This window comes from Chaetomium fimeti, assembly GCF_033439085.1.
Source record: "Chaetomium fimeti strain CBS 168.71 chromosome Unknown B0H64scaffold_6, whole genome shotgun sequence".
Classification (NCBI taxonomy): Eukaryota; Fungi; Ascomycota; class Sordariomycetes; order Sordariales; family Chaetomiaceae; genus Chaetomium; species Chaetomium fimeti.
Genome location: NW_026944334.1, coordinates 2,789,385 through 2,817,251, shown reverse-complemented (window position 1 = coordinate 2,817,251; position 27,867 = coordinate 2,789,385). Strand labels below are relative to the sequence as shown.

Genomic DNA, 27,867 nt, shown 5'->3' with positions numbered 1-27,867 from the left:
ACACCCTTCCATTCGTGTTGTGCCATGTCACATCTAATAATGCGACTGTTACACGCAGTTGCTGCCGTGGAGGCCGACGCCTGGCTGCATCATTACCAGGACGCCTCAGATCACTATTTTTAGCAGCTGGTCAAGACAGCAAATGTGAAACCGATCTGCGTCGGTTCAGGCCAAACAAGGGCTAGAGGAGAGGGAATGGCACGTGAGCGGCCATGCATGCAGGTGTTGACAGCGTTGGTATAAGGAAACGTTCGGAGGTAGATCCATGATGCTACGCGTTGACCGCATTTGTGCACCGTAAAACCCCTTTCCAAACAGCATATTGGGCCAGAAGTTAGTTCCACACAGTTGTTCAATTGTGAACAATTACAGAATCAAGGTAGGAGGAAAGCTTGCCTACCTATGGATCTAGCTAGACCTTTACAGCTGGATGATATATTAACAGGTAACATCTGATTATATGTTATGTGGCTCATCAGAGACTCAAGGTCGGGAGTCCGATAATAGAGCACTCTCCATTACAGCACTTAACGCTTGTTGAGTTCTTCGGTTCTTCCCTATCGAGTAGTCATGCTCTTCCAATCCCTGTTTTTCTTTTTTATTAACCTTACGAGACCGTCGTCTTCGGGTCAGATGTGTAGTGGTTGTCCTGCTGATTGGTTACCGTCCAGTTGGTGCCCCCTGAGTTGGACTTCGCTCAGTGGCGCGCGGTGACATACCTGTGAACATGCGTCATCGCCGAAAGGATCAGTCTTGGGCATCGGCCGAACACAATCCAGGATTCCACTTAGGTGCAAACAAAGGATAAACAAGGGGTGAAGCACCTGATTGTTGGAACCGAGGTGCCCGGGGTACATTGGATGAGTCTGGGCCGTCCAACGTTATCCTAGTGTAGACCCGGCTGCGCCGCAGAGCATCGCCGTCCGGTCTCCGCTCCTGGCCGTCGATTTTCGGTCGAGGGTTTTACTCTTGAAAGAACGAGAAAAAATGTTTATCATGAGCGCTGACTGCGGTATCCCCGTAACGACCAGTACGGATATTTAAACATGCATCGTCCAATGTTCGAACCCCTTTTTCTGTCGTACCTACGCGGAGACTGTCAACGTCGCCACATGATATCTTAGCCATCTTTACGATGCCGTTGCCGTCTTCTGTTGCCTTATACGGCCTAGCGCTCGCGTTTGGCTTTGTGACTGGGACTACCCTTCCGATCTCCGAAGTCAACAAAAGACAGGAGAGATGTGTTGCAAGCACGCAAACCCAAGAGGAGCTCGCCTCTCTTCTTTCCAAGAAGGCAACCATCCTGGGACCGACTAGTGTGGATTGGGCAGATGTGACTGAGAGGTACATGGCGCAGGTTCAACCTACGGTCTGCCTATCCGTACGTCCCGGAACGGAGGATGATGTGGCAGAGATTGTAAGCCGCCTTTCTTATCGGAAGAGACAAACCATTCTGACTTTGTCCCAGGTTCGATTCGCAAATCGACTTGATGTCCCATTCTACACAGTCAGCCGTGGCCACGCCTTAACAGAAAGTGTTGGGCGTTTCCGAGGCATCGAGATTGATCTGAGGGACCTTAGGGCCTTTGAAGTCAACCCAAATAACGTGACAGCCTTTTTCCAAGGTGGCGCGTACAGCCACGAAGTGATCGACGGTCTTTGGGACCAAGGATTTGTCACAGGTAACGCCTACGTTGGAAGTAAGAAAGATGGAAGGCATGGCTGACAAAGGCTCCGCTCGATAGGCACCGGAGGCTGCGAATGTGTGAGCGTTATCGGCCCGGCCCTGGGTGGCGGCCATGGCCTACAACAAGGCCGACACGGGTTAACCATGGACATGCTTGTTAACCTGAACGTTGTGTTGGCCAACGGAACCGCCGTCCAGGTCAACGAGACCAGCCACCCGGACCTCTGGTGGGCCATGCGAGGCGCCGGTCACAACTTCGGCATCGTCACGAGCTTCGAATCCAAAATCTGGCCCGAAGACAAGTCGAAGACCTATCTAGTCAAGACATACCAGTTTGCTGGACGATCTCTAGAGGCTGTGATTGATCGAGTAAACGAATTCCAAGGCCTCGGCACTCTCGATCCCTCATGGCTTGCCTCTTTTGGTCTTTACATCATGAATACAACTTTGAGCAAGACTGAGGTACAGTACATCATATCCCGAGCAGACGGAGACAAGTTTTAACCACCCCCCTAGGCCACTATAAACTGGGCCTTCGTATTCAGTGGCTCGCCGGAGGAGGGCCACGCGGTGCTGAAGCCTTTTGACGACCTCGGACCCCTGTCTGTGGATGTGGTGAACGTCCCCTATCGTGTTGTTAATGAATACGTCGGCGGGGGAATGGAAGGGCGGCTGTGCGAAGGGAACAAGACCCACGTCATTGGGACAGCCAACCTCCAGACCTATAACAAGACATCTATGCGTGCTATTTACGATCTATACAACGAGAGGATCCGCCAACATCCTAGGCTTGGAGATACTCGAGTGTTGGTAGAAGGGTACTCAGTCGAAGGCGTGCTCAGCCACCGCTCGGAGGACTCGGCTTACGCTCTACGCGACGAACACATTTTAACGTGAGCACATTGACAAAAGCCCCTGATGGCCGGTCGACTCTTGGCGCTGACGAGAACTGAGCAGATATTTTGACACGAGGTTTGACTCGATGGATGATCCTCTCATTCCCTTTGCCACGGAATGGCGTGACCACACGGTAGCGTTGTGGTATGGGGGACAGCCGGAGAGGCGGCCTACAACCTACGTAAACTACGCCGCGGGGTACGAGTCGCTCGAAGCCAGGTACGGGCATGAAACATGGCGGCTGGAGAAACTGCGCAAATTGAAGCGTCAGTACGACCCTGATAACAAGTTTGCCTGGTACAACCCCATCTTCCCCCCTGCTTAGGTAAAGGTTTAGACAAATCAGCTTGCTTAGGGTACCTGAAAGAGCGTGGTACGACAGGAGGGTACTGAGAAGTCGTACATACAGATCACAAGATGTCTGCGTAGGTAGTAAGCTCAGGAGCGAAGCTTCATGAAGGCAATCTTATTCAACAGAATACTTCTAGAAATTCACTATTTATACTGCTTGAATGTTGGTGTACTTGGGCGATTGCCCTTCTGCGCAGTGTAAACTGACACACACATCTAGAGTGGGGTGCAAACAGAATATAAGGAATGACTTAAAGGGGGTAAAAAAGGGGCAAAAACTAGAAACCATGAACCCGAACTCCAATCGCAGCGCAGCCCCTTTTTCACCCGGCCAACGCCTTGTCAATAATCCCCTCGGCTAACGCCCGAATGCTCAGGGTCGAATCCAGCAAATTCCTCATATCCGCCCTGAGCGCCTGCAAGAACCAATTGCGCAGTTCGGCCGCAATCAGACTATCCACGCCATGCTCAGCCACGCTCTTCCCCGGATTGACATTCCCAACATCAATAAACAGCATCTCCGCAATCGCACTGCACACTCCCCCCGTCACGAGCACCACCGCCGCGTCCCGCCCGTCCGCCCCAGCCTTGATCGCCTCGTCAAACGCCCGCCGCTGCCGCACGACCCCCCCCTCACCATGATCACCCCCATCCCCACCCTCATTCGCAGCGCTGCTGCTCGCGTGCCGCCGCGCGTCGGCAACAGCCCGCATGAGCAGCGCCACCCGCCCGTCGCGGTGCCAGCGCGGCACGTTGGCCGCCGTTTTGCTCGCCAGCTCCAGCGGGCTGAGGCAGGTGAAGTAGGTGGCTGCCGAGAGCGGGTCGAACCGGTGGCTGGCCGCCCAGGCGTCTTGGTCCTTGGAGCAGGAGGAGCTTACTAAGGCCGGCTCTAGTGCGGCGAGGGCCTGGTGCTCGGTCATGGTGCAGGCCAGGTTGCGCGCGTACATGTCCTCGGTGCCGTGCGAGGTCGCGCGGTAGTCGGAGCCGAGGTCGTGCACGAAGCCGTAGGAGACGGTGGATGCGGGGAGGTTCTGGCTGCGCCGGAAGCGCGCGAAGTAGGTCGCGAAGTTGTCCGCCGCGATGTAGGCTGCTTGTGTGGGTGGTGCCCAGATGGTTTCGGTGCTGGTCAGCATGACGAAGAAGGCGAGCGGTTCTGAGAGGGTGGCTTCGTGCAGGTTGATGGATCCTAGGGTCTTGGCTACCGTGCCGCTGCGGAACTGGTCCATGGTTAGCTTGTCGAAGGATAGATCCGACAGCGACAGCACCGCGTGCACAACACCCCTGATGGGGCGCGCGGTGGAGGTCTTGATCAGCGAAATGGTCTGCATAACCTCTTCCTGTTGGCTCACGTCGCAGCCCATGGTTTCCAGGTTGACACCTTGGGCTTCCATGTCGTCGATCAGTAGCTGTGCTGCTGGCACACTCCGGGCCGCGGCGCCTCGCCTGGAGAGGGTGACAAAGTGGCGTGCGCCGCGGTCGGCCATCCAACGGATGATGCTGCGACCAAGGCCGCCCAACCCACCCGTGATGATGTAAAGGGCCTCGGAGTCGAAGGTCACCGGTTGCGGTTCCCTAAGCAGCTTGATAGTTGCGGTGGGGCCCTGGAATGAAACGACGGTCTTTCCCACGTGCGTTCCCTTCGATAGGGCGAGCAAGGTCTGGTCGAGCTCCGAGACGGAGGTCACGGAAACCGGATGGACGGGGCTGATTTGACCGGCTTGGTACAGCCAGTGTACTTTCTTCATCAGCTCAGCGCCAAGCTCTGCATCGTTGTCCAAAATGGCACCGATGTCAAATGATGAGAAGTTGCTGTTGTTGCGGAGCATCTCGAGGTTTTCCGTTGCCTTCATGGACTCGAGCATATTGAGCAAGCGGCCGCCTACGTCAATGAGGTGACCCATGGGTGCGACGGCCTTGATGAGATGGTAGAGAGAATCGCGGTCCTCTTCGCCTGCGCTGAGAATGCTGAGAACAGCATCAAATCCGCCCCTGCTTGTCGCTCTGGCAGCGTAGACCAGGGCTTCTGGACCGTCAGAGGACGAGATGATGTGATCGCGTTGAATCCCAGCGGTATCAGCCAGGAAGGAAGCTTCATCCGCGTCGCGGGCAATGGCAAAGATGTTGGCCCCCTTGGACCGGGCGATTTGAATTGCTGCGAGCCCCAGACCTTCAGCAGCGGCTTGGATTAGAACGCTATGGCTTTTCCTGAGCCGCGTGACGTAGTCAAAGGCATAGAGGGCTGAGGCATAGTCAATAGGCATCGTGGCAGCCTCGACCAAGTCATCCGTGAGCTGAAGCCGTTGTGCAAAGGCGGCTGGAACTCTCTCGTAGTTTCCAAAGTGCCCCTTGCCAATGCCGTAAACCCGGTCACCAACGGATAGTCCGATTACGTTGGTCCCGACCATGGTCACAGTTCCGGCGTATTCGGATGAGAGGTATCTGGTCGAACCCTCGCGACCAGAGGCAACCGAGACGTCCTTCCAGTTCAGCCCTGCGGCGGCAATCTGGACTTCAATGTGGTCAACCGGCAGGGGCTGCAGGAGCTCGGCATAGGAACGGAAATACAAAGAGTTCACAACACCGGCTGTCTCAAACGCTGCGCGAACGGGCTTTTGGGCGCCCAGGGACTCCAAGGGCCGCATGTCGAATCCTTGGTGGGCTGGAGTCCTGATCGTGTCCGAATAGTCACCGAGCCCTGCATCGGGGACTACCCGGCTCACCCACATACAACCGTCCTGCCACGCGAATTCGGAATCCACGCTTGCCCCATCAGATTCCTGGGCTTGTTGTAAAGAGGCTTCGCTGTCGACGATTGCGCGTGTGAGGTCGTCATCGGCGCTCTCGAAGCCGTGGCCCTCGACATTGATCGAGACGAACCGTCCGGCCGGGTTCTCTGTTGCCAGGACCCGGAGAAGGCCGGCCATGAAGGCACCGCGGGGATCCTGTCCCTTGATTATGCCGCCCGACGTCAACCAAACCATACTCTTGGCGTTCCGGGCAAGATGTTGGAACGCCTCGAAGCGGTGGGCATCCTCGGTGTCGAAAAGATCGTTCTTGTCGCTCAAGAGGGCGACCACGCGGGCGTCGGGCGGTACCGCACCATCCGCTGCGCTATCCAGGGCCAAGGCTCTGCAAGAGGTACCGCGCCGCGCAAACTCTGCCACGAGTTGTTGTCCCAGCACATCCAGCGTACTTTGGCCATCATGGAGGAGATAGACTAACGCCTCCTCCACCTCCTCCTTTCCATTCTGCGCGCCATGCTCGTGCTGTTGGTGCTGTTCAGGCTCCACACGCGTCGTCACCAAGACCGACGTCGTCGCATGAGGGGCTTCATAGTCATCAACATGGATATCCACTCCCGAAAACCCCGACTCCTGCAGCCGCCGCTGCCAGATATCGAGGTTCATAAACGGCCCCTCGGTCCGAGCGTCCTCATGCTGCCAATACCCCGTGAGGGTGCCGTACAAGAGACCAAGCAGGACCCGCATGCGCGTGGTTTCGGCCAGTACCAGTGTGCCCCCTGGCTTAAGCAGGCTGCGACAGTGCGCCAGCGTGCGCTCCATGCTCGCCGTGGCGTGGATGGCCTCGCACGCCAGCACGATGTCGTACACGGGCTCGTAGCCGTGCGCCATGGGGTCCTGCTCGATGTCCAGCACCGAGTAGTGGATGTCCCGGTACCCGGCCAGCATCTCCTTGGCGCCTGCGAGGAACCCGGCCGAGATGTCGGTGAAAGTGTAGTCGGCGTAGCGCTTGATGCCGTTGGGGCCGGCTAGGGCCTTCATCGCCCCGCGTGTGGCGGACCCGGTCCCGGCGCCGATCTCAAGGATGCGGGCGTTGGGGTTCGCGTGGGCTAGTGAGTCGATGATGTTGAATACTTGGGGATGGGAACCGGCGATGGCGGTGCCGACCTCGTACAGCGGTGTGAGCAGCATGTTGGAGATCAGCACGTCGATGCCGGTTCTCCGTTCGTGGAGGATGTCGGCCGCATTTTCGTGCAGAAGCTGGGCGGCCTTCGCCTCAGGTCGGTCCCCCACTTGGGTGTAGAGTTGTTGCAGCATCTCGCGGCGCTGTTCCGGAGATAGCTTCCGAGCTTCGACTACCTGCGCCCTTTGGTCCTCCTCGACAAGCCTCTTGACCCAGGCTAGCCAGTGCCTTATGTCACCTTTAGGGGTGACCTTGTCAGTGCCCGTGACGAAGGTGTCGTGTATCTCGAAGGCAACCAGGGAGCAGATCATCTCGAGGACCTCGAGGTCAGCGGCCATCTGTGCGTTTTCGGCCGGTGGTGGAAACAGCTTCCGTGCTTGATCATTGCTGAGCGTGCGGATGTCGGGCTTCCACTCCAGCCTGGTGAAGGGGCTGCTAAAGGGCAGCCTGGACTGCGCGTCGTTGGTCTTGGTCTCTTTGAAACTTGCAAACCGCATCATATCCACCTCGAGGAAGACATCGCCGCGGGCGTCTAGCATCTGCAAGTGCGCCTGGGCGCTTCGGAGCCCTTGAATCGACCCTTGGGCGACCGCACTGGCTGACTCCTCGCCATGCAGGCCTGCTTTCAAATATAGCTGCGATAGATGGACTGGAACAAACGCTGTCGTGGCTTTCTCGAGCTCACCCCCATAAAAGGCGATGATGGCCAGCTGAAACGCGGCGTCCAGAGCAGCCGGGTGCAGAGGGTAGCTGGACTCACCCTCTTTCACTGTCCCATCGGTTGTGTTCAAGGCTACTGTGGCCGTGGCGAGGTTCCGATGGGGATCCACCTGAAGATCTGATAGGGGTTGGAACGTTTTGCGATACTCCAGCCCGATCTCGTGGAACTTGCCGTACCATCCCTGAACACTTGGGAATCGTGGGTCCATCTCGGTGCTCATCTTGACCCGTTGTGCTGGCGGAGACACCTCGACCCTGACCAAGCCGGTGCAATGCTGCGTCCACTCGCTCGAGTCTCGGGTGACTGACGTAACAGTAAACTTGGCCCATGCGGGTGATTTTGCCGTTGCCGTATCCACGACATCCAGGCTGATGATGACTTCGACGCCGTAGTCATCCTCGGGGATCCTCAGAGCAGTGTCGATATCAACATTTCTGAAAGAATAACCAGTGATTTCCAGGGCGCCTGGGAGACCACGGTACACTCTCATGGCAGCCTCGACTCCCACCGCAATGAAGCCAGCGGCAGGGAAGACGGCATCCGGCACGAGACGGTGATCACTCAGCCATGGAACATCCTTGGCGCGAAGAACATTCCTCCATTGGGGCTGAAGCTTGCCGGACCCTAGCACCTCAGAGCCCAGGAGGTCATGCCTGAGGAAGTCTCGTATGCGATATTCCTTGCTAATTCTGCTCTCGTAGTAACTGACTGGTCCATACGTGTACTGGTAGGCTGGAAGGTCAACCGCAAGGCAGCCATGTGTCAAGGCGGGCCCGGAGGAGGTAATCGAGACGTCTGAGTCGGTGGCATTGACGGCAGGCATGTCTATGTCGGCGTTAATGGCGAACAGGGTTCCGGCAAGCTGCAGCAGCGACTTGACACCGTCCTCGTTCCTCTGCAACGATGGCACATAGGTCGCAGGTTTGCCGATGCTCTTGAGAATTTGCTCCACGGGGCCTTTCAGAGCGGCATGGGGTCCAATTTCGACCAGGACATCGATTGCCGTCCCATCAATACCGTCCGCCGTCATCATTTTCGTCACGGCCTGGGTGAAACGCACGGGCGACTCCAGGTTCTCCCTCCAGTAACGGGCCTTCAGGTCTCCATCAGCAACGACTTTGTCCGGCTTCACCGACGAGGCCCAAGGAACTTTGGGATATCGCGCGACTTCGTCGACCAGCCCCAGCTCCCGAAGGCGCTCTTCGCCGCGTTCAAGCATATCAAGATATTCGCTACCAACCGCCAACATGTGGTGCGAGTGGTAAGCGCTGCCTGATGTGCGTAGGATCCGGTTGAAGACACCTTCTTTGGACAGCACGGCAGAGAGAGCTTCGATAGCATCTGCATCACCCGAGAGCGTAACACTGCCGGGAGAGTTGATGGCTGCGATGACGACCTGCTCTTCCCTTCCCTCAAGGTAGCTCGACACCTCCTCTACGCCCAGACCGACGGCCAACATAGCTCCTTTCTTCGTGTTCTTGATAAGAGCCTGGCCGCGGAAGTATGCCGCCGCGATGGCTTGGGCGGCAGTAAGATAGCCAGAGGCATACGCAGCGGCCATCTCACCCGAGGAGTGCCCGACCACGGCGGCGGGCCGAACTGACCAAGAGGCTAACAAGTCCACAATGCCTATCTGGACAGCTGTGCATGCAACCTGCGACACCTGGGGAGACTGGATGTGTTCTGGCTCGTACTCGCCTGACAGGGTGGCGGCGATGGTCCACGTGGGAGGGTTGGGAACCTTCTCGAGGATATGGTCGAGGAAGGAAATTGTGTTTCGGAATACGCCGTACTCAAAGAGCTGTGCGCCCATGGCATGCCACTGCGCGCCCTGACCGGTGAAGACAAAGCCGACTGTGCTGGGCTGGATGGGGCTGTTGAAGACCCGCTGGTCAGACGTAAAGTCAACACCGGAAGCAACCTTGCCGGTTTCCACAACGACAAAGGTCCGCTGCTGGAGGCGGGAACGTTTGCTACCCAGGGTGTAAGCAATGTCGGCGAGGCTGAACCGGTTGGCGACCTTGGACAAGGCGTTGATGTTCTGCTCGAGGGAAGTCGTGTTGTGAGCCGAGAAAGGGAGCACGACCCAGGGCCGAGTGGATGCATTTGCACTGGCCGACTTGGTCACTGTTGAAACGAGGGGCGAGTGATGCGGGACATTAGTGGTCGACTCGTTGCTGCCGCTTCCGTTTGTATGATGGTGCCCATTACCGTTGGAGAAGCCGTTGCCATTAGACGAGCCAGTGGAGTGACCGTTGGAGTGTCCATTCGCGTCTCCATTGGACTGACCGTTGGAGTGTCCATTCGCGTCTCCATTGGACTGACCGTTGGAGTGTCCATTGGAGTAGCCATTGGAGTGACCATTAGAGTGACCGTTGGCGTGTCCATTCTGGCTAGTTCCGTTAGAATGGCCGTTCAAGGCTGCTGAGATCGAGGGAGTGGCCTTTATCAGCCCAGGCTTCACATAGCCCGGCAGTACCTCGTTGACCTGGTCGATAATGCAGTGGCCGTTGGCACCACCGAAGCCAAACGAGTTCACACTTGCACGGCGAAGCTTGCCCTTGGGCCACGGCACTGGCCCATCCATAACGACAGTCACATTTGCCCCATCGAAGTCGATGTCTGGGTTCAGATTCTGCACGCCGTACGTCGGGGGGATCTCGCCAGCCTCGAGAGACAGAACAACCTTCATGATAGAAGCCAGTGCGCTTGCTCCTTCGGTGTGGCCAAGGTTGGGCTTGATAGACCCGATCAACAAGCGGTCTTCGGGAGCGTCCGAATCTTTCGACGGTGCAAATACGTTTCCAACGGCCGATACTTCGAGGGGGTCGCCTGCTGGAGTACCGGTTCCGTGGCACTCGAAGAAGGCAGTATCTTGGAAGGGAAGATTCCCGGCATTCTTATAGGCCTCGCGGATACAATCCTCCTGGCCCCTCGCACTGGGCCGCGTGATACCACCGGTTTTGCCGTTGGCGTTGGCAGCGGTACCGCGGATCATAGCTCGGATAGGCAGTTCTTCCAAGACAGCGAGCGAGGATTTCTTGAGGTAGAGGGCGACAAAGCCCTCGCCGCGGGCATACCCGTCAGCAGCGGCGTCAAATGTGTGGCACCGCGATGTCGGGGATAGGGCACCCAGCTTATCGAGCACAATTTGCATGCTTGGGTCGCTGATCCAGTTGGCGGCGGCCACCACAGCGCCATCACAATCGCCGCTGCGGATGGCGCTCACAGCTAGATGCAACGCGTACATGGACGACGAGCACGCTGTGTTTGTCGCGAGACTCGGTCCACGCAGGTTGAAAACGTAACTGAGCCGGTTGGCTAGAATGCTCGTCTCAGCACCCGTTGATGCGTAGGGTTTGGTGTAATCCCACTCCCGCGCCTGGATAAGCAAGTGGTCTAGAGCGAAGTTGCCGATATAAACACCGGTTCGAGACCCGGAAATGCTGTCCCAGGTCTCACCGGCATTCTCAAAGGCCTCATAGACTATGACAAGCACGGTTAGCTTCTCAGGCTTCAAGGTTCCTGGTGTTCTGAATACTCCGAATGACAAGGCCCCATCGTCACTTACCCACTTCGAGAAGTTTGCGCTGATTCGGGTCCATAGTCTCGACCTCACGGCCCGTCATGCCGAAGAAAGCATGGTCGAATAGCCGCGGGTCTTCATCGCAAAGGAAGCCACCCCGTTGCCTAACAGACCCCGGCCGGTCTTGGTTGGGGTGGTAGAAGCCGTCGGCAGGGAAGCGTGGCTCGCTGAACTCCCTCCATCCGTCTTGCTTGTTTCGTAATAGTTCCCATAGCCCTGGGGAATCTTTTACTCCGCCAGCCCACCGACATCCTGTCTCATTATTTAGCACAGTGGAGATAGAGAGGGGAAAGGAGTCAGGGTCGTCTCACCCATGCCCACTATGGCCACCGGCTCGTTCTCCCCCTCCAGAATCGAAGGAACAGTCATCTTCGTTGAAATAAGATGATCGAAGTTCCCGTGTGCAATCAGAGTCGATACGTGCTAAGTTAAGTTTCTAGTTGTTGTGTTGTTGTTGAAATGGTAAGTTGACTGTCTCCTCACTGGTGAAGTCTTTGATGCTGAGCTTAAAAGTGCGAAAGTTGGAGCGATCTGGGCTTGTAATGTAAGGTATGTAAGCGCGCGTACTAAAGTTCATTTTGCACCTATCCCGTGCACAATTTCCTATAGCAACCTCTCGACACGGAGTCAATCACCTCATGCCACACAATCGCCGTTGACCTTGGTCCCTATTAGTTGTCAGACCGATTTGACACACATGTCGGCCGACCGATACCGATCCCGGAGAAGATAATCATCTCTAACCTATCCCCCTGTTCCGACGATACGACCTCAACGGCCTTGGTTTCTGTTGTAAGTCCGTCTCACGGCCGCGGCCGATGAAGAGATATCAAATCCGACATTTCTCGGCCTACGGGACCTCGCCCTCTCCAGTAGTGCAGTAACAAATCCATTCGACAGATGGTAATAAGATGCCTTCGTGCCTACTGCCTGGTAGACGAATGAGCCTTCTTAGTCAACCGGTCCCTATCTCGTCCTAATATTTATACCTGATTTGTGTCCATCGCCAGTATTCATAGCAAACGAAACGCCATAGTTGGTTTGTCATCATGGGTTCCATCGCGAAACAAGAAGAGGCTTCTATCCTCAGCCTGGCTGAGGGCATCTTGAAGGATACCAAGCAAGTCATAAGCTACCTCAAATCGTCCAAGGCAGCCCTGCCGACCTTCTCAGCCGCAGCAGAGCCACTGCCTACCGCGCCCGACTTCCAACAGCTCCAGACCAGTCTAAGGACGCAGCTTGAAGACCTGCAACTCCTAGTCGATGGCCCAGCAAGATTCTACCGGTACTTCCTGGTTTCGGGTTATGAGATTGCAGCCTTCCAAATCGCCCTCACCTTCGACTTCTTCACCGCCGTACCGGCTCAAGGCGATATTTCTCTCGCAGAGCTTGCCAACAAAGCCGGTCTAGATCAAGATCGGACCAACCGCGTGATTCGGATGTTGATTACACAGCGCGTCTTCCAAGAAACCCGGCCGGGTTTCTTTGCCCACAACGCATTCTCCATGGCCCTGCACAGAGATGAAGAGATGAAGTCAATGGTGCATTACTCGTGAGTACTCCCCGTCACTCGATACCCACCTCTAGTGGCATGGTCCCGGGTAATAATGACTCGTCATAGCTTTGACGAGATGCTCAAAGCGTCCGCCCACTCGAGTGACGCCATCAAGGCCGACCCGTTTGAGGCAGACAGTGTGCACTGCCCCTTCTATGACCGTTTCGGCATCCCCATCTTCGATTACTACAGGAAGCATCCGGAGCACGCTGGTCGCTTTGCCAAGGCAATGGCCGGATGGAGAAAACGTGAGTCCTCCCTGTTATAACTCCTAACCAAAGGGGCGACTAGGGGCGAAAGCAACGCTAGACTCCCTGAGTATCCTAACAATGGCAAAGTGACATCCAACATTGCCGAGCTACGAGACAGCTACCCATGGGCAGACCTCAAAGGTACCGTTGTCGACATTGGGGGTGGCAGTGGGCACGTGGCCATCGAGCTGGCCAAGTTTTACCCTCACTTGAAGGTTGCCGTGCAAGACGGGGACGCCGCCATGCTCGCCATCGGTCAGAAGCTGCTGAGCGACTCGGTCCGTGACCGCATCTCGTTCACGCACGCCAACTTCTTCGAACCTCAGCAGTACGTGGGTGCCTCGGCCTATCTCATTCGCCAGTGCACACACAACTGGGCCGACCACGACGTGGTCAAGATCCTCAAGGCCATCGTCCCCGGACTCGAGGGGTCGGCCCCAGGAACTCCGTTGTTGATCAACGACATGATCATGCCGGAGCCAGGGTCTGAGGTGCCGCGCCTGTGGGAGCGCGAGAGGCGGCAGGCCGACATGGTCATGCTGGTGTGTTACGGTGCGAAGCAACGTACTGTATCCGAGTTTGTTGGCCTGTTGAAAGAGGCCGATCCGCGATATGTCCTTGGCAAGGTTCATGCGGAAAAGGGGGCGCTGGGTCTCCTGGAGGTCTATTTAGAACGAAGCTGAGGTGCGATAAGGCGCAATCGTCCGCCTATAGAGGAAGAAATGACAGACAAAATGCAATACTACAGGCTACAAAGCGCGTTAACCCCGACAATGTGCGCCCTTGTTGGCTTGCTTCCATGTTGTGGAAATTATGGGAGCAAATGAAACTACGCAATAGCACACCGATCAATGCTTCCAATACCCAAAGATTGTCACGTCGGCGCTATGGTTGGTGCGGGCGAGGTGAGCTGAACACGTTCCGGGACAGATGGTTGGTTGGTGTCAGGGTGTTGGTGTTTAATTCCAGACAGGGGCGGCAGCGGTTTCTTTCGACCGACATTTCTCGGCCGACATTTCTGCCCAAGCAAAATGTCATCGGCTTTGCTTACAAAACCTCCATGGATTGCGTCCGGGGGGCGATCTGCTTAGAAACTTCCGTGACGAAGTACTGCGCAATTTACTTTCTCTGAATTGAAAGTAATACCATGGCGAGAACCAACTCGGGGCCCATCTTCCTGCGCTTCAAGACAGTCGAGGACAGTTGACTTCCACTAACATCTCAAACCCGGCCGACACCGTCTGGAAATCAACTGGCACCCCCTTCACCATGGATACACCGGCAGAGAAACAGTCGGCGCCAGCAGACATGGCAACTTCAGGAGACAATTCTGAGACGGAAAGGGGCATTGTCCCCAGCACCGACCAGTCCAAGGAGGAGTCGCCGCCTCCTCCCCGGACGGCCCACGGCATCATCTGGGTCTTGATCGTCGCGAGCATCCTGATGGCCAACTTCCTGTTTGCCACCGACAACACCATCGCGGCCAACATCCAGCCCGCCGTCATCCGGCAGTTCAACTCGCTCGACAAGCTCGCCTGGCTCGGCGTCGCCTTTCTAGCCGCGTCCTGGGGCGCCAACTTCTTCTGGGGAGACTTGTACGCGCGATTCAGCGCAAAATGGACCTTCTGCGCCAGTTTCGTCGTCTTCTCGGTCGGCTGCGCCGTCGCCGGAGCGGCTCCCACCATGGATGCTCTGATTGTCGGACGTGCCATCTGCGGCATGGGGGGTTCTGGCATGTACATTGGTTCTATGGCCATCCTGACCAAGATGACTTCGGAGCGGGAGCGGCCGCTGTACCTAAATCTTGTCGGCATTACCTTCGGCGGAGGAACTGTGCTTGGTCCCATCATTGGAGGCGGTTTCGCTGGGAGCGGCGCCACTTGGCGCTGGGCTTTCTACTTGTGAGTACATACATGATGTCTATTGTTCTCGCAGTCCGTCGAGAAAATCCAGCTTACTGGGTATTAACCATGTGCTTAGCAATCTCGTGGTCGGTGCCGTCTGCGCTCCGATTTACATCTTCCTATTGCCAGCCCTTAACCCACTCCCCGGGAAGAGCATCAAGGAACGGCTGCGCGGGTTCGATGTCCTCGGTAACCTTTTTGTGATCGGCCTCATCGTCTGCATCGTCATGGCCATCACGTTTGGCGGCCTCGAGTATGCCTGGAATTCGGGACAGGTCATTGCCCTCTTCGTCCTGGCCTTCGTCCTTCTCTGGGTGTTCCTGATCCAGCAGCACTTCGCCTTCCTCACCACCATCACGAACCGCATCTTTCCCATGCACTTCCTCAAATCGGCTACCATGGTCGTGCTCTTCCTCGAAGTAGCCTGTTGCGCCACCTGCGTCTTCGTCCCGGTTTACTTCTTGCCGCTCTACTTCCAATTCGTCAAGGCTGACAGCCCTATCCTTGCCGGCGTGCGAATTCTCCCCTACGTCGTTTTGCAGAGTGCCATCGCCATTACAGCTGGCTGGGCCGTCGGCAGAACCGGTTACCACGTCCCGTGGTTCATATTCGCCGGCGTGTTTTGCATCACCGGTTCCGCGCTACTCTATACCGTCAACCAGCACACGGCCCTCGCCAACATCTATGGCTACCAAGTCCTCCTCGGCCTCGGTTCCGGCGCCGCCACCCAGCTCACATTCGCCGTTGCGTCTATCAAGGCGAAGAACCAGCTCGACGTCGGGCGTAGCACGGGTTGGCAGGCGTTCGGCCAGCTCGGCGGCCCCTCCATCTCCCTCGGGATTGCCAATTCCGTCTTCCTCAACAAGGCTCACGCAGCCCTTGGCAGTCTGCTGCCTGATGCGAGCATCGCCGACATCAACACCATCATCTCGGAGCCGAACAGCCGGCTGCTACGTGACATGCCGGCCAACATGCAGAACCGGGTTATCGATGCCGTGGTCAGTTCTATGAGCAACGCGTACATCTTGTGCATTGTCGCTGGGTGCTTTGTCTTGCTCCTGATCTTCCGATTCAAGGTCAACGACAGGCTGTGGTAGGACCATTTAGCTCCGGCCAGTCGTTCCGGGCAGATGTGGGCTATACTTGGTATTGATCAAGCAGGTAACCTTGAACGAGGTGGGCTTCTCAGGGGGCAAGTGACCCTTTATAGGGAAGGACGCAGGCGATATTGGAGCAACAGGCTGAGGCCAGTTGACTACATGGACTACGGAAAGTGGAAAGCAAACTAGACGAGCACAACACTAATATCACTTGCATGCTAATGATGTTTGATGGCCGGTATTGAAAAGGCGCGCCACATGGTTGTCCCGAGCAGGCGTCGATACGATTTCATAGCGTTTTTTAATATGTAGGCGATTACCTAGGTACCTAGGTATCCCCCAACGCGAGTGCCGTTGTATGAGTTCGTTAGCGATGAAACTCCAATGGAATCCGGGGTACCGGTTGGAAGCTAGGGGATGAGGTGGATGGTAAAGACTAAGTGATAGGGTAGGGTCTAGGGGATGGAAAGCCGGTCATAAACCATAAACCAAGCCACCAGGTCAAGTGCCCAGAGCACCTGTCCCAGGCACCCTCTGGCCAAAAAAGGCCGAACTTAAAAGAAGGAAATCAAAAGGTCAAGCAAAAAGAACAAAATAAAAGTAAGCGAGAAGAATAAACAGAATAACAGAAAGAGGGTAAAAGCTGAACTTAGAAGGAAATCAAGAAATCAAGCAAAAAGAACACAATAAAAGTAAGCGAGAAGAATAAATAGAATAACAGAAGAGGGTAAAAGAAAAAGTAAATGGAGTAAAGGAAGTTTCTTTGGGCCTCAGGACGGCTTTCGTTTTGCTACTACGGTTGGGTACTCGGGATTTCCATTATCGACATCTGCGCTTGGAGTTCGGCCTTTTTTGTCCATGAGGTGCCAGGTTACCTAAAGCAGGCACCCAATGTACAGAGGCCTACAGCGTACAGAGGCCTACTGCGGGGGGTTGGGGGTTGTGACTGGTCCCAAAACGGAAACAGGCAGCCGTTGGGGAACCTGTTGGAACGCATGGTTGATATACCATCTCTGCAACTCCTAGAAGCGGGGTGCACACTCCTCCCATGCTCCCGTCTATACACCACGCTTCATCAGTCCACTACCATGGCTACCACAGCGCCCCCCTTCGGTGACTTGATTCGGATTCTGAGGGTCAGCGACCTCAAGGACGATAACAAGTTGAAAGATTTGGCCCAAATTGAAAACCTCCGAACCGTCACTTCGTACAGCTGGGTGGATAATGCGAGGCCTGGCCCTAAGATCCTTGTTCCAGGTAGGAAAACCCCATCCCAGGTATTGTCGGGGACAAAATCATCCATCTAACCCAGAACCTCCCTGTAGGAAAGCCACCACTCTGGACTCCTCAGAACAGTCCCTACCCGCTTAGACAGGACAGCGGCTCCTTTTTCCGCGATAAAAACGCAGCACGCTATCCCAAACACCCAACCGAACCTGCAGTCGTGGCGTCCCTCGCAGCAGATCCGATTCTCCCTATCAAACTCGACATCTTCGCATGCGGAAGCACGCTCGGAAACCTCCTTCGCTTTGTCCGAGGGCAGGATAGAACGTTCCGCATGCTGGCATACAAAATTCAAAACACTGTCTTCCTAGTTCGGCGAGAGAACTCCCCAACTGAGCTAATCCCCGACGTCCGCGGTTACGGTCACACCTTTCCCGAGGCCAACACCACCTGGGAGCCCGAGGTCAAGGGATCTGCCTCCCATCAACGCCTGATCCAGTACACCTTTGGCGGATTGAACATCGCCGTCCGGTTCGAAGCAGACGGCTACATCAAGCCCCGCCAGCCCCCCAAAGCCAAGCAGCCCATCCCCCCTCCCTCCTCAGCCTCACCCTCCCTCGGCGACCTCACCACCGCCCTCTCCACAACCACCATCACCCCCAGCACCGCCACCACCACCGCCCCTCACAAAACAACCCTCACCACAGCCCCCGCCGGCATCCTCGTCCCCCACACCACGCTCTTCGACCTCAAAACCCGCAGCACCTACGCCCGCCACACCAAAGACCACCTCGCCGAGGAGCTGCCGCGGCTCTGGGTGTCGCAGCTGCCGACGCTGATCCTGGCCTTCCACACGCGCGGCCTGTTCCTCGCGGCGGATACCGAGGTCCGTGATGTTCGGGGCCATGTTGCGCGGTGGGAGGCGGAGCACCAGGGGGAGTTGGTCAAGTTGGCGGGGGTGTTGCGGTGGGTGAGGGATGTGGTGGGGGAGGTTGTTGGTGATGGTGGTGGGGAGGGGGTGGAGGCGGTGGAGATTTGTCGGCGGGTTGGTTCTGAGGATGGGGATGGGCGGCTGGAGTTGGAGGTTCGGAGGCCGGGGGGGGTGGTTGGCGGGGTGGTGTCTGATGGGGTGAGGGAGCGGTGGGTGAGGGCGTGTCGGGGGGGTGTGGGTGGTGGTGATGACCACGGGGAGAAGGGGGGTGATAGGGAGAGGAGGGGTGACGAGGAGAAGAGGGGTGACGAGGAGAAGGGGGGTGCCGGGGAAAAGACTGGTGATGAGAATAAAGGAGAAGGGGAAAAGGGGGTTGGAGGTGAGGTTCTGGAGTGGGCTGGAGGAGATGACGATGACTTTACCGGTTGCAGCGAGGCTTGTGGATACTGCGGGAAGTGCACGTACTGATTGACGTAAACGAAGTCAAAGCCTTCGTCTGAAGTTTCTTAGATGGATCTTTTCCGGAGAGTCTAGCGCAGCGCGGGGTGAGAAGCTTGCGCTTCAGCTTTGCAGGGCGGGCGACAAAGGGTCGGTGAGCGATATTGTCTCTCGGTTCAGCGCGTAATTGACCAGTAATCGACTCGTCATCGCACAGAGATTTTCCCAACACGCCTACCAAGACGTGTTATAAAACGGTAGGTTAGTTTGTTTGCTCGACCTCGTCCCGAAAACCAATGGGCATGAAGTGGCGCCCTCGCCTGCCTCCCTTACCTCCCATATGAATGACCGGTCAAACACAGCCTTCGGCAACCCCCATCCAGACTCCTGCCACCACACCCTCTTCCTACTCCTACATCGCGAAATAACTCGAAATGGCCCGGTTCAAGCGCTTCATTCGTAGCCTTTTCTGTCTAGCACAGACACGGAGGCAACGATACCGTGACAGCTCGAACATATCTACAACGGATGGGAAAGAAAAGCCGTCTCTCTCGACAGACGGGATGTCAGATGAACAATCCGTCCTCATTTCAGATCTCGGGAAGAACGACATCCAACAACAAGATTCCCATGCGATAGAGACCGAACTATGCTCGAAATCCCCGACCTGCCCCTTGTATAGCCCTGACGGTCGACCCGCAAAGGACACGGCGACGGAGAAAGCTACCACTCTCACCAAGATCACACCGTCGAAGAAGTCACCGGAGCAGACTCCCGTTTTCCCATTCCCTCTGGAGATTTTCGAGAGGATCTGGGCTTACCTGACACCCCCGGAGTCTAGGATGGCCTTTGCCCTGGCCTCCCGATTCTTCTTCTACCACTTCAAGCCCGGTCCGCTCACCACCAGCCAGACGCAAACACTGCAACTCTGGCTCGAGAGAGACACCCCCAATCTCTATTTCTGCTGGCTTTGCAAAAGGTTGCACACCTGGTGCTGCGGGGAACTTGAATTCTTGCGCGAGGGTGAAGGCCGGCACCCGACCCGCGTGCTCAGCTTCGACAAAGGCTGCAGATTCCGAAAATGGTCGGGGCACCCCGCTTCCCTGGGCAACGCCCAAAACATCAAGCTCGAGACGGCCCGACTGATAATGAATCGGCATTTCTACGGCGGGGAACATGGCCTCGGCTTGGATGCTCTCTGTTATCGTCGGCAAAGACTCGCTGCTGGTCAGCAAGGCAGTAGTATCATGGTTGAAGAGTCGCGGCGCCTCCGGGTTATCGACAACGAGCTGTATGTCAAGGAGGACGTCTTGATGTATCACAAGGACGGTCACGAGACCGCTCTCCGCGACTACCTCGACGCACCAGGGGGTGAAGACATACTGCCACCGGTGTGCCGCCACATCGGAAGGTACCATCGTTTCGGCAAATCAAAGGCGACCAAACCCACACCAAAAGCCCATGCCGAGTTCATCGGACCCATTCTATCCTGCAAGTATTGCTACACCGACTGCCACATCGTGGCGCGGTGGCAGGCAGGGGACGGCGCTCGCCCAGCGGGCTGGACTGTCAGCGGGAGCAAGTGGTATACGCTTGGTTCTTGTAGAGACCTACGGAACGATAAGTGGAACAACGCCGCCATCGACTTCGTCCGGTTTCATGCCCGGCCCCGGGCGGCGTCACCGGATTGTCCCGCCGGCATCGTACGAGGTAAGTGGCTTTTTGGAAACAGGTATGGTAGGAAGGACGTGGATGTCGAGCTGGTAAATGAAACTTCTCACCCCATATTTGTAGGATCACTCGGCTGATAGGGTTTTCTTTTCCTTTGTGGTTTTGGCGGGGGGAGGCAATGGTTAATGACCCGGAACATCTGACGTGAATACCTGGTAGGTACCTACCCAATGTCGTTTTTCTTTTCTCGTGCGATCTTCTTGTTATTCCATAGTTTTAGCATGGCATGATGAGGACAGGTTGGTGAAGTGGTATTATATCATCAACCTTTCATGGGCATTGTCACTAAGCAGTACCCAGCATTACTCGTTTCCCAACTCCCTCGTTCTTGATAACAACCAGTACTTCCACCCTCGGTCCTTGAGTAAAACAAAGAGGTGTGTTTGATTCAAACCTCTAAGTTCCCTATTTTCTTCGCGGTCGGAATAGGTACCGATCCTATCAGGAAGGGATTAGTGACCATGCATGACCGAAAGAGGAAGGATTGGGAACATACCGTTGGCCCATCGGTTGCATGGATGAGGGCGTCGTTACATGCTGACACGGCAACGATAGTGGATAAGACGGCTGCACAGGCAACAACGAAAAGGATAGTCCAAAACATCGTCGCAATCGGTGATGTTTGATGCTAGCGGAGATGGGTCGAGTTAACGGCGGACCGGTGGAGAGTTGCGTCCTTTTATACTAGCGTTTTTATGCTACCCGATCTACAATGTGGTTCTTGTACTGGATTGGATGTATGGGCAATGAATGTCCGCAATTACTCAGATTCTTATGTGAACCACCTGTTTCTCGGTCTGATGACTGCTCGCCTCGGGATCCCGGTTAAGCGTCCCATCTTTGGAATCCGGGTTGAACTGGGTTACTCAAATCCATTCACGGGCCTAGATCCTGCAGATTGACCTGGATACGGCTAACCAACCTAGATTTGTTGAAGCCGTATTCTTGGTCCAACCTTTCCGAATTCGGCGCCGGGGCCACCCCGGTCTTCCCGGAGCGCCGGAGCCAAGAACCGGCCCCACATCGGGCTCGGATCCCGGTCTGCGCAGGTTCATGAACATCGTGAATTGGAGCGTCAACCAAGCTGAGGAGGATTATCAAGGTTTAAGGGCTAAGTCTAGGCGATGATCTCTTTTCTACTATCGGGAGCTATAACCGTTTTACGAACCCTTTCTTCTGTCAACGTCACCTACACGCCCTTCCCCATTACGGAACGAAACTCCTTTTTACGGCACCAGAGTCAGGTCTCGGAGAGACCGGTGCAGATCAGAAAGAGGCTTGTCGGGCACCGAAGTAAAAAAGCAATGCATTTGTTCGCTGCCTAATGCCAATCTTTGCTCTCGGCTGCCATTCCCAACGCCACTAACAAAGAACCCAAAATATTGGCGGGCACCAGGCCCAGCTTCCTTGAACGTAAAATCCAAAACCACACCACCTACCATAAATGCCAACACACGAACAACACCCGCGTACCCAACACCCAACACCCAACACCCTTACGCCCTCACGCCCCTCCTCTCCCCGCGCATCTCCTCCATGACCCTCGTATGCGCGACCGCCAACACCCTGTAAATATTCGCCAGCTCGTAGTCCCCGTTCCACTCGAACCCCTCGCTCGACCGGCGCGCCACGTCGGCCAGGCGCGCGTGCGAGCTCTCGGTCAGGTCGGCGTCGATCACCCAGTGCTCCGCGCCCTTGACGGGGAACCGGTACACCACGTGCTTCCACTCGGACCGCCGCACCTCCATCTGCCGCGCCCGGTCGTAGGCCGAATCGGGGGTGGCGCGCATCTGGGAGAGGCGCTCGAGCGGGGAGTCCGGGACCGTCCAGTTGTTGTGCCCGGGGGAGCGCGGGGAGCGTGGGGTTTTGGCGTCGCCGCCGGGGATGGTGAGCAGGTCGGGGTTGATGGTGTTGGGGTTGGGGGAGAGGTGCAGCGCGAGGCCGAGGTTGCGGGATTGTTTGGTCTTGGTGTCGGTGCCGGTGCGGTTGCGGGCGGTGGAGAGAGGGGGGATTGCCGGGGGTGCGGCGGCGGCGGCTTGTTGGTTGTCGGTGCTGTCTGGCTCGGGCTTGTTCTCGACGATCTCGGGCGGGCTGTCGTAGACGGAGGAGGCTTTGGTCGACGGGTTGGGCTTGTCGTCCGTGGAGCGGGACGCGGATGTGGTGTTTTCCTTGCTGGAGGACTGCTGCGGGCTCTGCCGCGCTGAGCCGGCCTCGGTCGACATGACGGGAGACGAGCCCACTTTGGTGTTCCTGCCCTGTGACATGGGCGGGCTGTTGTAGACTAGCGACCCTGGCGTTGCCATGTTTTGTGCATGTGCGTTCAGAATGCCGTCAATGCCAAGTGCCCCCGACTCGGGTGACATGAGGCCACCCCCTGATTCTGGGGACATGAGAGGTGAAGTAAACATAGGAGGGCTGTCGGGCTTGATGGTGCGTCCAGACATGGGTGAACTAATGTAAGGGCTGCCTTCAACCTGTGAGGCGGGTTGCGGGGATTTCTGGAGGTTAAAACGTGGCGATGGCGCCACTGGTGATCTGGGAGGTGTCCTTGGTTTAACATTCCGATAGCGAGATGGTGGCATTCGGGGCGACGGCCTCTTTAGGGGGACCATGAACAGGTCCCGATCGCTTTCGCAGTCGACGGGCTCGATGAGGGGCGCCGATTCGCTGGTGACGGAATCATCATTGGGCTTGAACTCCATGATGCAGAACTCACAGAGTTCAAGGAATAGTTCGGTATTGGTTTCGGCACTGCAGTCTTTGGAGGCGTCACAAAACTGAAATAAAGTTTTGAGATCGCCGTCGATCCTGCGGGTGGTAGCGGGTGCGTTTGTTTATACGGTCGCCCATCGTGAGCGACTCCATCACGGCCATCACGGTGCCCGGGGCGGGAACCACGGCGGACACAACTTGACCAAACGGTACTGTTTCTGGCCGCTACTGGCTGTGTGGCCTGAAACGGGAAATTTAGCGTCATTTCGCCCCTAGAATACCTGCCCGCAGCCAAAAGGGGGGGTTTTCTAGAGTGGCCTCCTACTTGTGTAATGGCTTTCAAGAGGTGGCCAAGATTCGGGCAGGGGTTGGGGGCGGTCCCGGATGCGCAGAGATCGTTAAACGGGCCAAAGAACGGGTGAAATGATCAGTACGGGAGTGGGCTAGGCAGCTGTTTGGCTGGAGAACGTGCAGTTCATTCGGGATGAGTTCTGGGTTGCTTGCAATGGCCTGTCCCGAAAACCCACCGGGTATGAAACGGCCTGTTTGAAGCCGCCGCATCTGAATCGCAAGCCCAACCCCGAGCCAAGGCTTCGTGTGTTGAGTTTGGCCGGGACTGCGCCACCGACCGGCCAGATGTTCGACCACCCCAGATAATCCCGACCTGTCCCCCGATTCGATAAATTGTTCGGGTTCTGTGTTTTCGCTTCCTCGTCTTCTTGCCCACTTTCCCGTTGTCAACTGACGGTTGGGATGCCAGCAGCGACTTACTCTAATAGGTATCTTACACGCGTTCAATTCGTAAGGCAAGGTCGCTACATCAATACCCCTGAAACAGGGGTTAGCATAGCCCGCTACCAAGACAGGTAAAAGGCTGGGAGTAATCTCTGTGCTTGCTTCCGTCGAAATAGTGACAACGGCGACTGTAAGTCTTCACTTGCATGCACAGCGAGAAGAAGTTTCATGATTGTCAGCTTGTCCAACCTGCTCTGCTGAATCACTGCTGTGCCACACACGGCAGTCAGCAGGGTAAGGAGGGAATGCATTACGAATAGATTTCACCACTCCGTCTTTTACCTCCGTTTTCCGACTTTTGCTGTAGTGGAAATGTAATATCGCCTTGTGGCAACGAGAAGTTTTACCATTAATCCTCTTTTATACGTCTTGGCCAATGGCCTCTTGTGTGTTTATGTGTGTGTCGAAAGATGCCCCAAAACGAGGCTCGCTCATGTGACCGTTGTGGCCTCTTGTCAACCAACGGGTAACCGGGCTGCAACTGCGGGTGGAAATTGGCCCCGCAGAGCACAGTTCACCTAAATCAATGAAGACACACAGAGTTGAAGCCATTGCGAATGCCCTCTCTTGCAGTGATCCAATCGATCGCGCAGTCCTTCTATCTGTTCCAGTTAGGTAGGTATCCAGCCTAGGTCGTAGGTAGTACGGTTCCAACACCTCTTTTCTCCCTCCCAAATCCCAGAATCCCCTTCTTCTCCGCTTTCTCGTCATCCTTCATCTATCTTGGTTCTCACTCTTTTGGCCTTTTTGTTCACTCCTGCGCAACCCGATCAATCATGTCCTCTAATACGGACCCGGCAAACGCACACGAGGCTATGGGAAACAACCTGAACCCGACGCCCCTGCTCTTCAACGACGTGTATTTTAGTCGCTGGGAGGAGCCGACAGCCCCGTCCCCGTCTATATGGGCGCCGTTTCCCCGCCTCCCAGCCGAACTGCGTTTGCGCATCTGGCTGCTTTCTCTCCAGCAGCACCGCATGATTGAGGTCGATCTCCACCCTACCACCGGCGACGACGATGCTCCCCAGTACGCCGACAGTAACCATCTCGGTCGGATTATCAGCGGCCGGAGCCGGAGCTACACCTCGCGTCTCCGGGGCCGCGGATCCTATGCGGCGTCCCTCACCTCACTAACACTCCTCCGCGTCAGTTGCGAGGCGAGGGCAGCCGCACTCAGCTTCTACCACATACATCTGCCCTTAGGTACAGGGCAGGTCCTATACCTCAGCTCCGAGTACGACGTCATCTATGTCCGACCCCGGCGGCCTAAACCTATTAATAGGCCGCCGGAGACCGACCCCGATCCCGAATTCGGTACCATCCTCGTCGACTTTTTACACGATGCCCGAGCCTACGATTACAAGGACCAAGGGTATAGCTTCCTTCTTTCTTTGTTTTTAAGCTATCTATCTAACCTGTAATGTCTACTTATAGAGTTAGCCACCTCGTACTAGATAAAGAGATTCGCCACTACCTGCTCGGCTGGTTCGAGGAGTGTGTGAATTTAACCCCGGAAATGCTCCACCCAGCCGCAGCGACGTCGTTTGCCGATATCCTCCGCTATAAGCTCCGTTCCCTGCTCTGCGTCGTCGATTTCGGACGTTCTACGAGGGGCATGGGCGCCCCCCCATTAGGGGGCGGGTGGCGCTCCCACTTCGCCCAAACGTTCCCCCTCCGTCGACGAGGCCATGTAACAGGGGCCTTCCACTGGCTCCAAGCCGACCCGCGACCCGGCGTTGACCTCGACCTCCGCCAGCTCCCTATCAAGGATGATCCCCATCTAATGTTACGAAACTGGCGGCGACTGGAACACCTTTTCGGAGTAACAAGAAATCAGCAAGCTAACCGAGAAAACAATGACGACTGCGGTTTTTGCCTTTATGTCTGCCCTACCAAGAACTGGTCGACTCTAGATATGCATCGGATAGGTGGGGCCGGGATGCGTTGGGCCACGAGGTGGAATGTACAGGAGATGGAAGCAGAGGCGGAGGCAGTATGGTCGCGGGACGAGCTGGCGCAGTACCTCCAATACGAGGCTGAGGATTGGGACGAGCAGCGCTGGTACCTCACCCGCGTCTTCGGGGGCACCCACCAATCTCCAAAGTATAGCTCTGACTCTCGAGAGGAGGCGGAAATATTTGAGGCGATGGAGCAGCTGCCCTGTACGGCCATCGGCATGTGGCTTTTCCCTGCCAAAGCTTTCCCGCCGCCCACCATTCCCCAGCTGCTCTCTTTCAACCTTTCGGCCGTCCGCCCCAGTCTACTTCTATTTGAGGTTTAACCGGAGCTCGAATCTCGCCGGGGGATCTAGGCAGGTTCGTTGCACGGTCAGTAGCCGAGGATCAATAGAGCCCTGCTCGGGGCTTAAGTTCTTAACTAGGTACCTACCTGAGATTTTGCCTATAAATCTTTCTTATCTGCTCAAGAGGGTCTATAACTATTAGTCGCTCCAAGGACAGGAAACCGCCTCCTTTAAACAACAACGAAGACAACAAGATGTCGCTATTGTCGCGGTGGGGAGGCCGACGACGTGAATCTGGAACTAGATTTTCACTTTCGTTTTGGCTCGAATTGCCAACTTGAACTCAACAGAGTACGAATACCTCCGGAAGACGCTCCCCAAAGAGTTGTCTCACCGCCTTCCGAATTCCAGTGGTGCGGTGAACGAGGCTCGGAAAAAGCGCTGGGGAGCTTTCCCATGTTTGAGGGCGCTTGGCCAATCGGTTCGTGACGGGTTCCACGCGCCAATCACATTGGTTATGCTGCTTCAGTTTGCTGACGATTTGCAAAACCCAGGGATCGGGATCGTCGGGTCCAACCTCATCTTCCTTTCATCATTTCCAACATCCATGTACGCCATCCTCAACCATGGCGCGCCCCAGATACCCTGCGCCATATGCCCTCCTCCATCTCGCATTACGCTTCATATCATCCGGGTTATGCATTGCCACTCTGGCCAGCGCAAGTTACGCAACATCGAGAGGGGGTTATGGGACAGGCATGGTGGGCGCCTTCATCGCGGTAATTACCCGAATTGCCCCGGCTCGTCCTCAATTGCGACCAGCCCTTGTACTTACTCCCTTGCCAGTCGATCCTGACCATGATGGTCGACCTTGCCGAGATCTCAGGCCTGGTCGACCCCGCGAGGGACGTACCCCGGTTCACAGAGACCACCATCGTCTACCTTGAGATGATAGTCGTGGCCATTTGTGGGATTGTGCCCGTCATGGTTCTCATGGCATACACGGGCCTGCAGCGAAATGACTGTGAAGAGCGGCGATCCAGGGTTGAGTGCGACGCAGAAGAACGAGCGAGGGAAGACGTCGAGGTCTACGTCTTTCTAGCTTGGCTACTCCCATTATGTTTGGTGTAAGTGCACACTCGGGCCGCTCTCGCTCCGCCTCTCTTGACTTTGCATCGCTTTGATGTAAACACCGACACGACACTGACGTACAATAGCGGACTGCATATCCTCTTCTCTGTCCTTGGCTGCTTCGATTGTTTTCAGAGGAGAGGGAGGACCCCGTCACCGCGGCCGAGACGCACTCGTAGGTAGGCAACAGGTGTCTCGCTTGCTTGCCTTGGGGTGCCTGTATATACGACTTGCCTTTTAGCGGTACTTTCATGCATATGGATAGAACAATCATGGCCGGGTTATTATTGCGGGTTTCAATCTCGCCACCTCATTCCAGTAGTTGTTTCGTGTAAAGAAGCTTGTCGAAACCTGTGAGTAACTGCTAACCTTGAAGGTGGTTGTCGGTGGTAGCCTACATGCAGCGAGCATTTGTCATTCTCGTAAGATAGGTAGGTTATGTCAGGTACCAGGTATCCCGGTCCGTCCACCCCCTCGTGCTCCCTGGTTCTTCCCCCCAAGCGGCTTCCATAGTGTTTTCATCACCACTGGCGCTCGCCGGCCCCCTTACTGCAACTATCTTGATGACAAACGTGTGAGCCCATTACATTCCGTCGGAGCAGAGTACCGACGGGAAGAAAACCGGTACATACCCGTTGGATAGACTCCATATGGCAAATTATTTCACGAGATTTACCGCGCGTGTAC

The 27,867-nt window shown here is 56.0% G+C and overlaps 9 protein-coding genes across 9 annotated transcripts; 7 read left to right on the top strand and 2 right to left on the bottom strand.

The window, feature by feature from the left end:
* Positions 1 to 1,093: 1,093 nt before the first annotated feature.
* Positions 1,094 to 2,909, top strand: B0H64DRAFT_364517 (uncharacterized protein; the record flags this gene model as incomplete). The annotated part of the gene is made up of 5 exons (XM_062801837.1): positions 1,094 to 1,417; positions 1,469 to 1,682; positions 1,746 to 2,149; positions 2,204 to 2,580; positions 2,645 to 2,909. The coding sequence occupies exons 1-5, from the start codon at positions 1,136 to 1,138 to the stop codon at positions 2,907 to 2,909; spliced, it is 1,542 nt and encodes a 513-aa protein (XP_062657229.1). The 5' UTR covers positions 1,094 to 1,135.
* A 249-nt stretch (positions 2,910 to 3,158) lies between these two features.
* On the bottom strand, positions 3,159 to 11,535 carry B0H64DRAFT_434836 (uncharacterized protein; the record flags this gene model as incomplete). The annotated part of the gene is made up of 4 exons (XM_062806104.1): positions 3,159 to 5,630; positions 5,664 to 11,066; positions 11,152 to 11,418; positions 11,478 to 11,535. The coding sequence occupies 4 exons, from the start codon at positions 11,533 to 11,535 to the stop codon at positions 3,259 to 3,261; spliced, it is 8,100 nt and encodes a 2,699-aa protein (XP_062657228.1). The 3' UTR covers positions 3,159 to 3,258.
* A 680-nt stretch (positions 11,536 to 12,215) lies between these two features.
* Positions 12,216 to 13,655, top strand: B0H64DRAFT_419382 (S-adenosyl-L-methionine-dependent methyltransferase; the record flags this gene model as incomplete). Its single annotated transcript, XM_062805377.1, has 3 exons — positions 12,216 to 12,718; positions 12,788 to 12,969; positions 13,087 to 13,655. The coding sequence occupies 3 exons, from the start codon at positions 12,216 to 12,218 to the stop codon at positions 13,653 to 13,655; spliced, it is 1,254 nt and encodes a 417-aa protein (XP_062657227.1).
* Positions 13,656 to 13,996: 341 nt separating this feature from the next.
* On the top strand, positions 13,997 to 16,214 carry B0H64DRAFT_477203 (major facilitator superfamily-domain-containing protein). Its single transcript, XM_062808189.1, has 2 exons — positions 13,997 to 14,873; positions 14,953 to 16,214. Exons 1-2 carry the CDS (start codon positions 14,242 to 14,244, stop codon positions 15,971 to 15,973), a joined length of 1,653 nt encoding a protein of 550 aa, XP_062657226.1. The 5' UTR covers positions 13,997 to 14,241; the 3' UTR covers positions 15,974 to 16,214.
* A 713-nt stretch (positions 16,215 to 16,927) lies between these two features.
* Positions 16,928 to 18,801, top strand: B0H64DRAFT_405316 (uncharacterized protein). The gene is made up of 2 exons (XM_062804438.1): positions 16,928 to 17,233; positions 17,302 to 18,801. Exons 1-2 carry the CDS (start codon positions 16,972 to 16,974, stop codon positions 18,597 to 18,599), a joined length of 1,560 nt encoding a protein of 519 aa, XP_062657225.1. The 5' UTR covers positions 16,928 to 16,971; the 3' UTR covers positions 18,600 to 18,801.
* On the top strand, positions 18,782 to 20,596 carry B0H64DRAFT_405315 (uncharacterized protein). The gene has a single exon (XM_062804437.1). The coding sequence runs from the start codon at positions 19,004 to 19,006 to the stop codon at positions 20,375 to 20,377; it is 1,374 nt and encodes a 457-aa protein (XP_062657224.1). The 5' UTR covers positions 18,782 to 19,003; the 3' UTR covers positions 20,378 to 20,596.
* Positions 20,597 to 21,796: 1,200 nt separating this feature from the next.
* Positions 21,797 to 23,176, bottom strand: B0H64DRAFT_466337 (uncharacterized protein; the record flags this gene model as incomplete). Its single annotated transcript, XM_062807689.1, has 1 exon — positions 21,797 to 23,176. The coding sequence occupies exon 1, from the start codon at positions 23,000 to 23,002 to the stop codon at positions 21,797 to 21,799; it is 1,206 nt and encodes a 401-aa protein (XP_062657223.1). The 5' UTR covers positions 23,003 to 23,176.
* Positions 23,177 to 24,622: 1,446 nt separating this feature from the next.
* On the top strand, positions 24,623 to 26,088 carry B0H64DRAFT_327382 (uncharacterized protein; the record flags this gene model as incomplete). Its single annotated transcript, XM_062800777.1, has 2 exons — positions 24,623 to 25,179; positions 25,242 to 26,088. The coding sequence occupies 2 exons, from the start codon at positions 24,623 to 24,625 to the stop codon at positions 26,086 to 26,088; spliced, it is 1,404 nt and encodes a 467-aa protein (XP_062657222.1).
* Positions 26,089 to 26,345: 257 nt separating this feature from the next.
* B0H64DRAFT_218749 (uncharacterized protein) lies at positions 26,346 to 27,517 on the top strand. Its single transcript, XM_062799549.1, has 4 exons — positions 26,346 to 26,530; positions 26,604 to 26,828; positions 26,896 to 27,176; positions 27,267 to 27,517. The coding sequence occupies exons 2-4, from the start codon at positions 26,676 to 26,678 to the stop codon at positions 27,361 to 27,363; spliced, it is 531 nt and encodes a 176-aa protein (XP_062657221.1). The 5' UTR covers positions 26,346 to 26,530; positions 26,604 to 26,675; the 3' UTR covers positions 27,364 to 27,517.
* Positions 27,518 to 27,867: the final 350 nt, after the last annotated feature.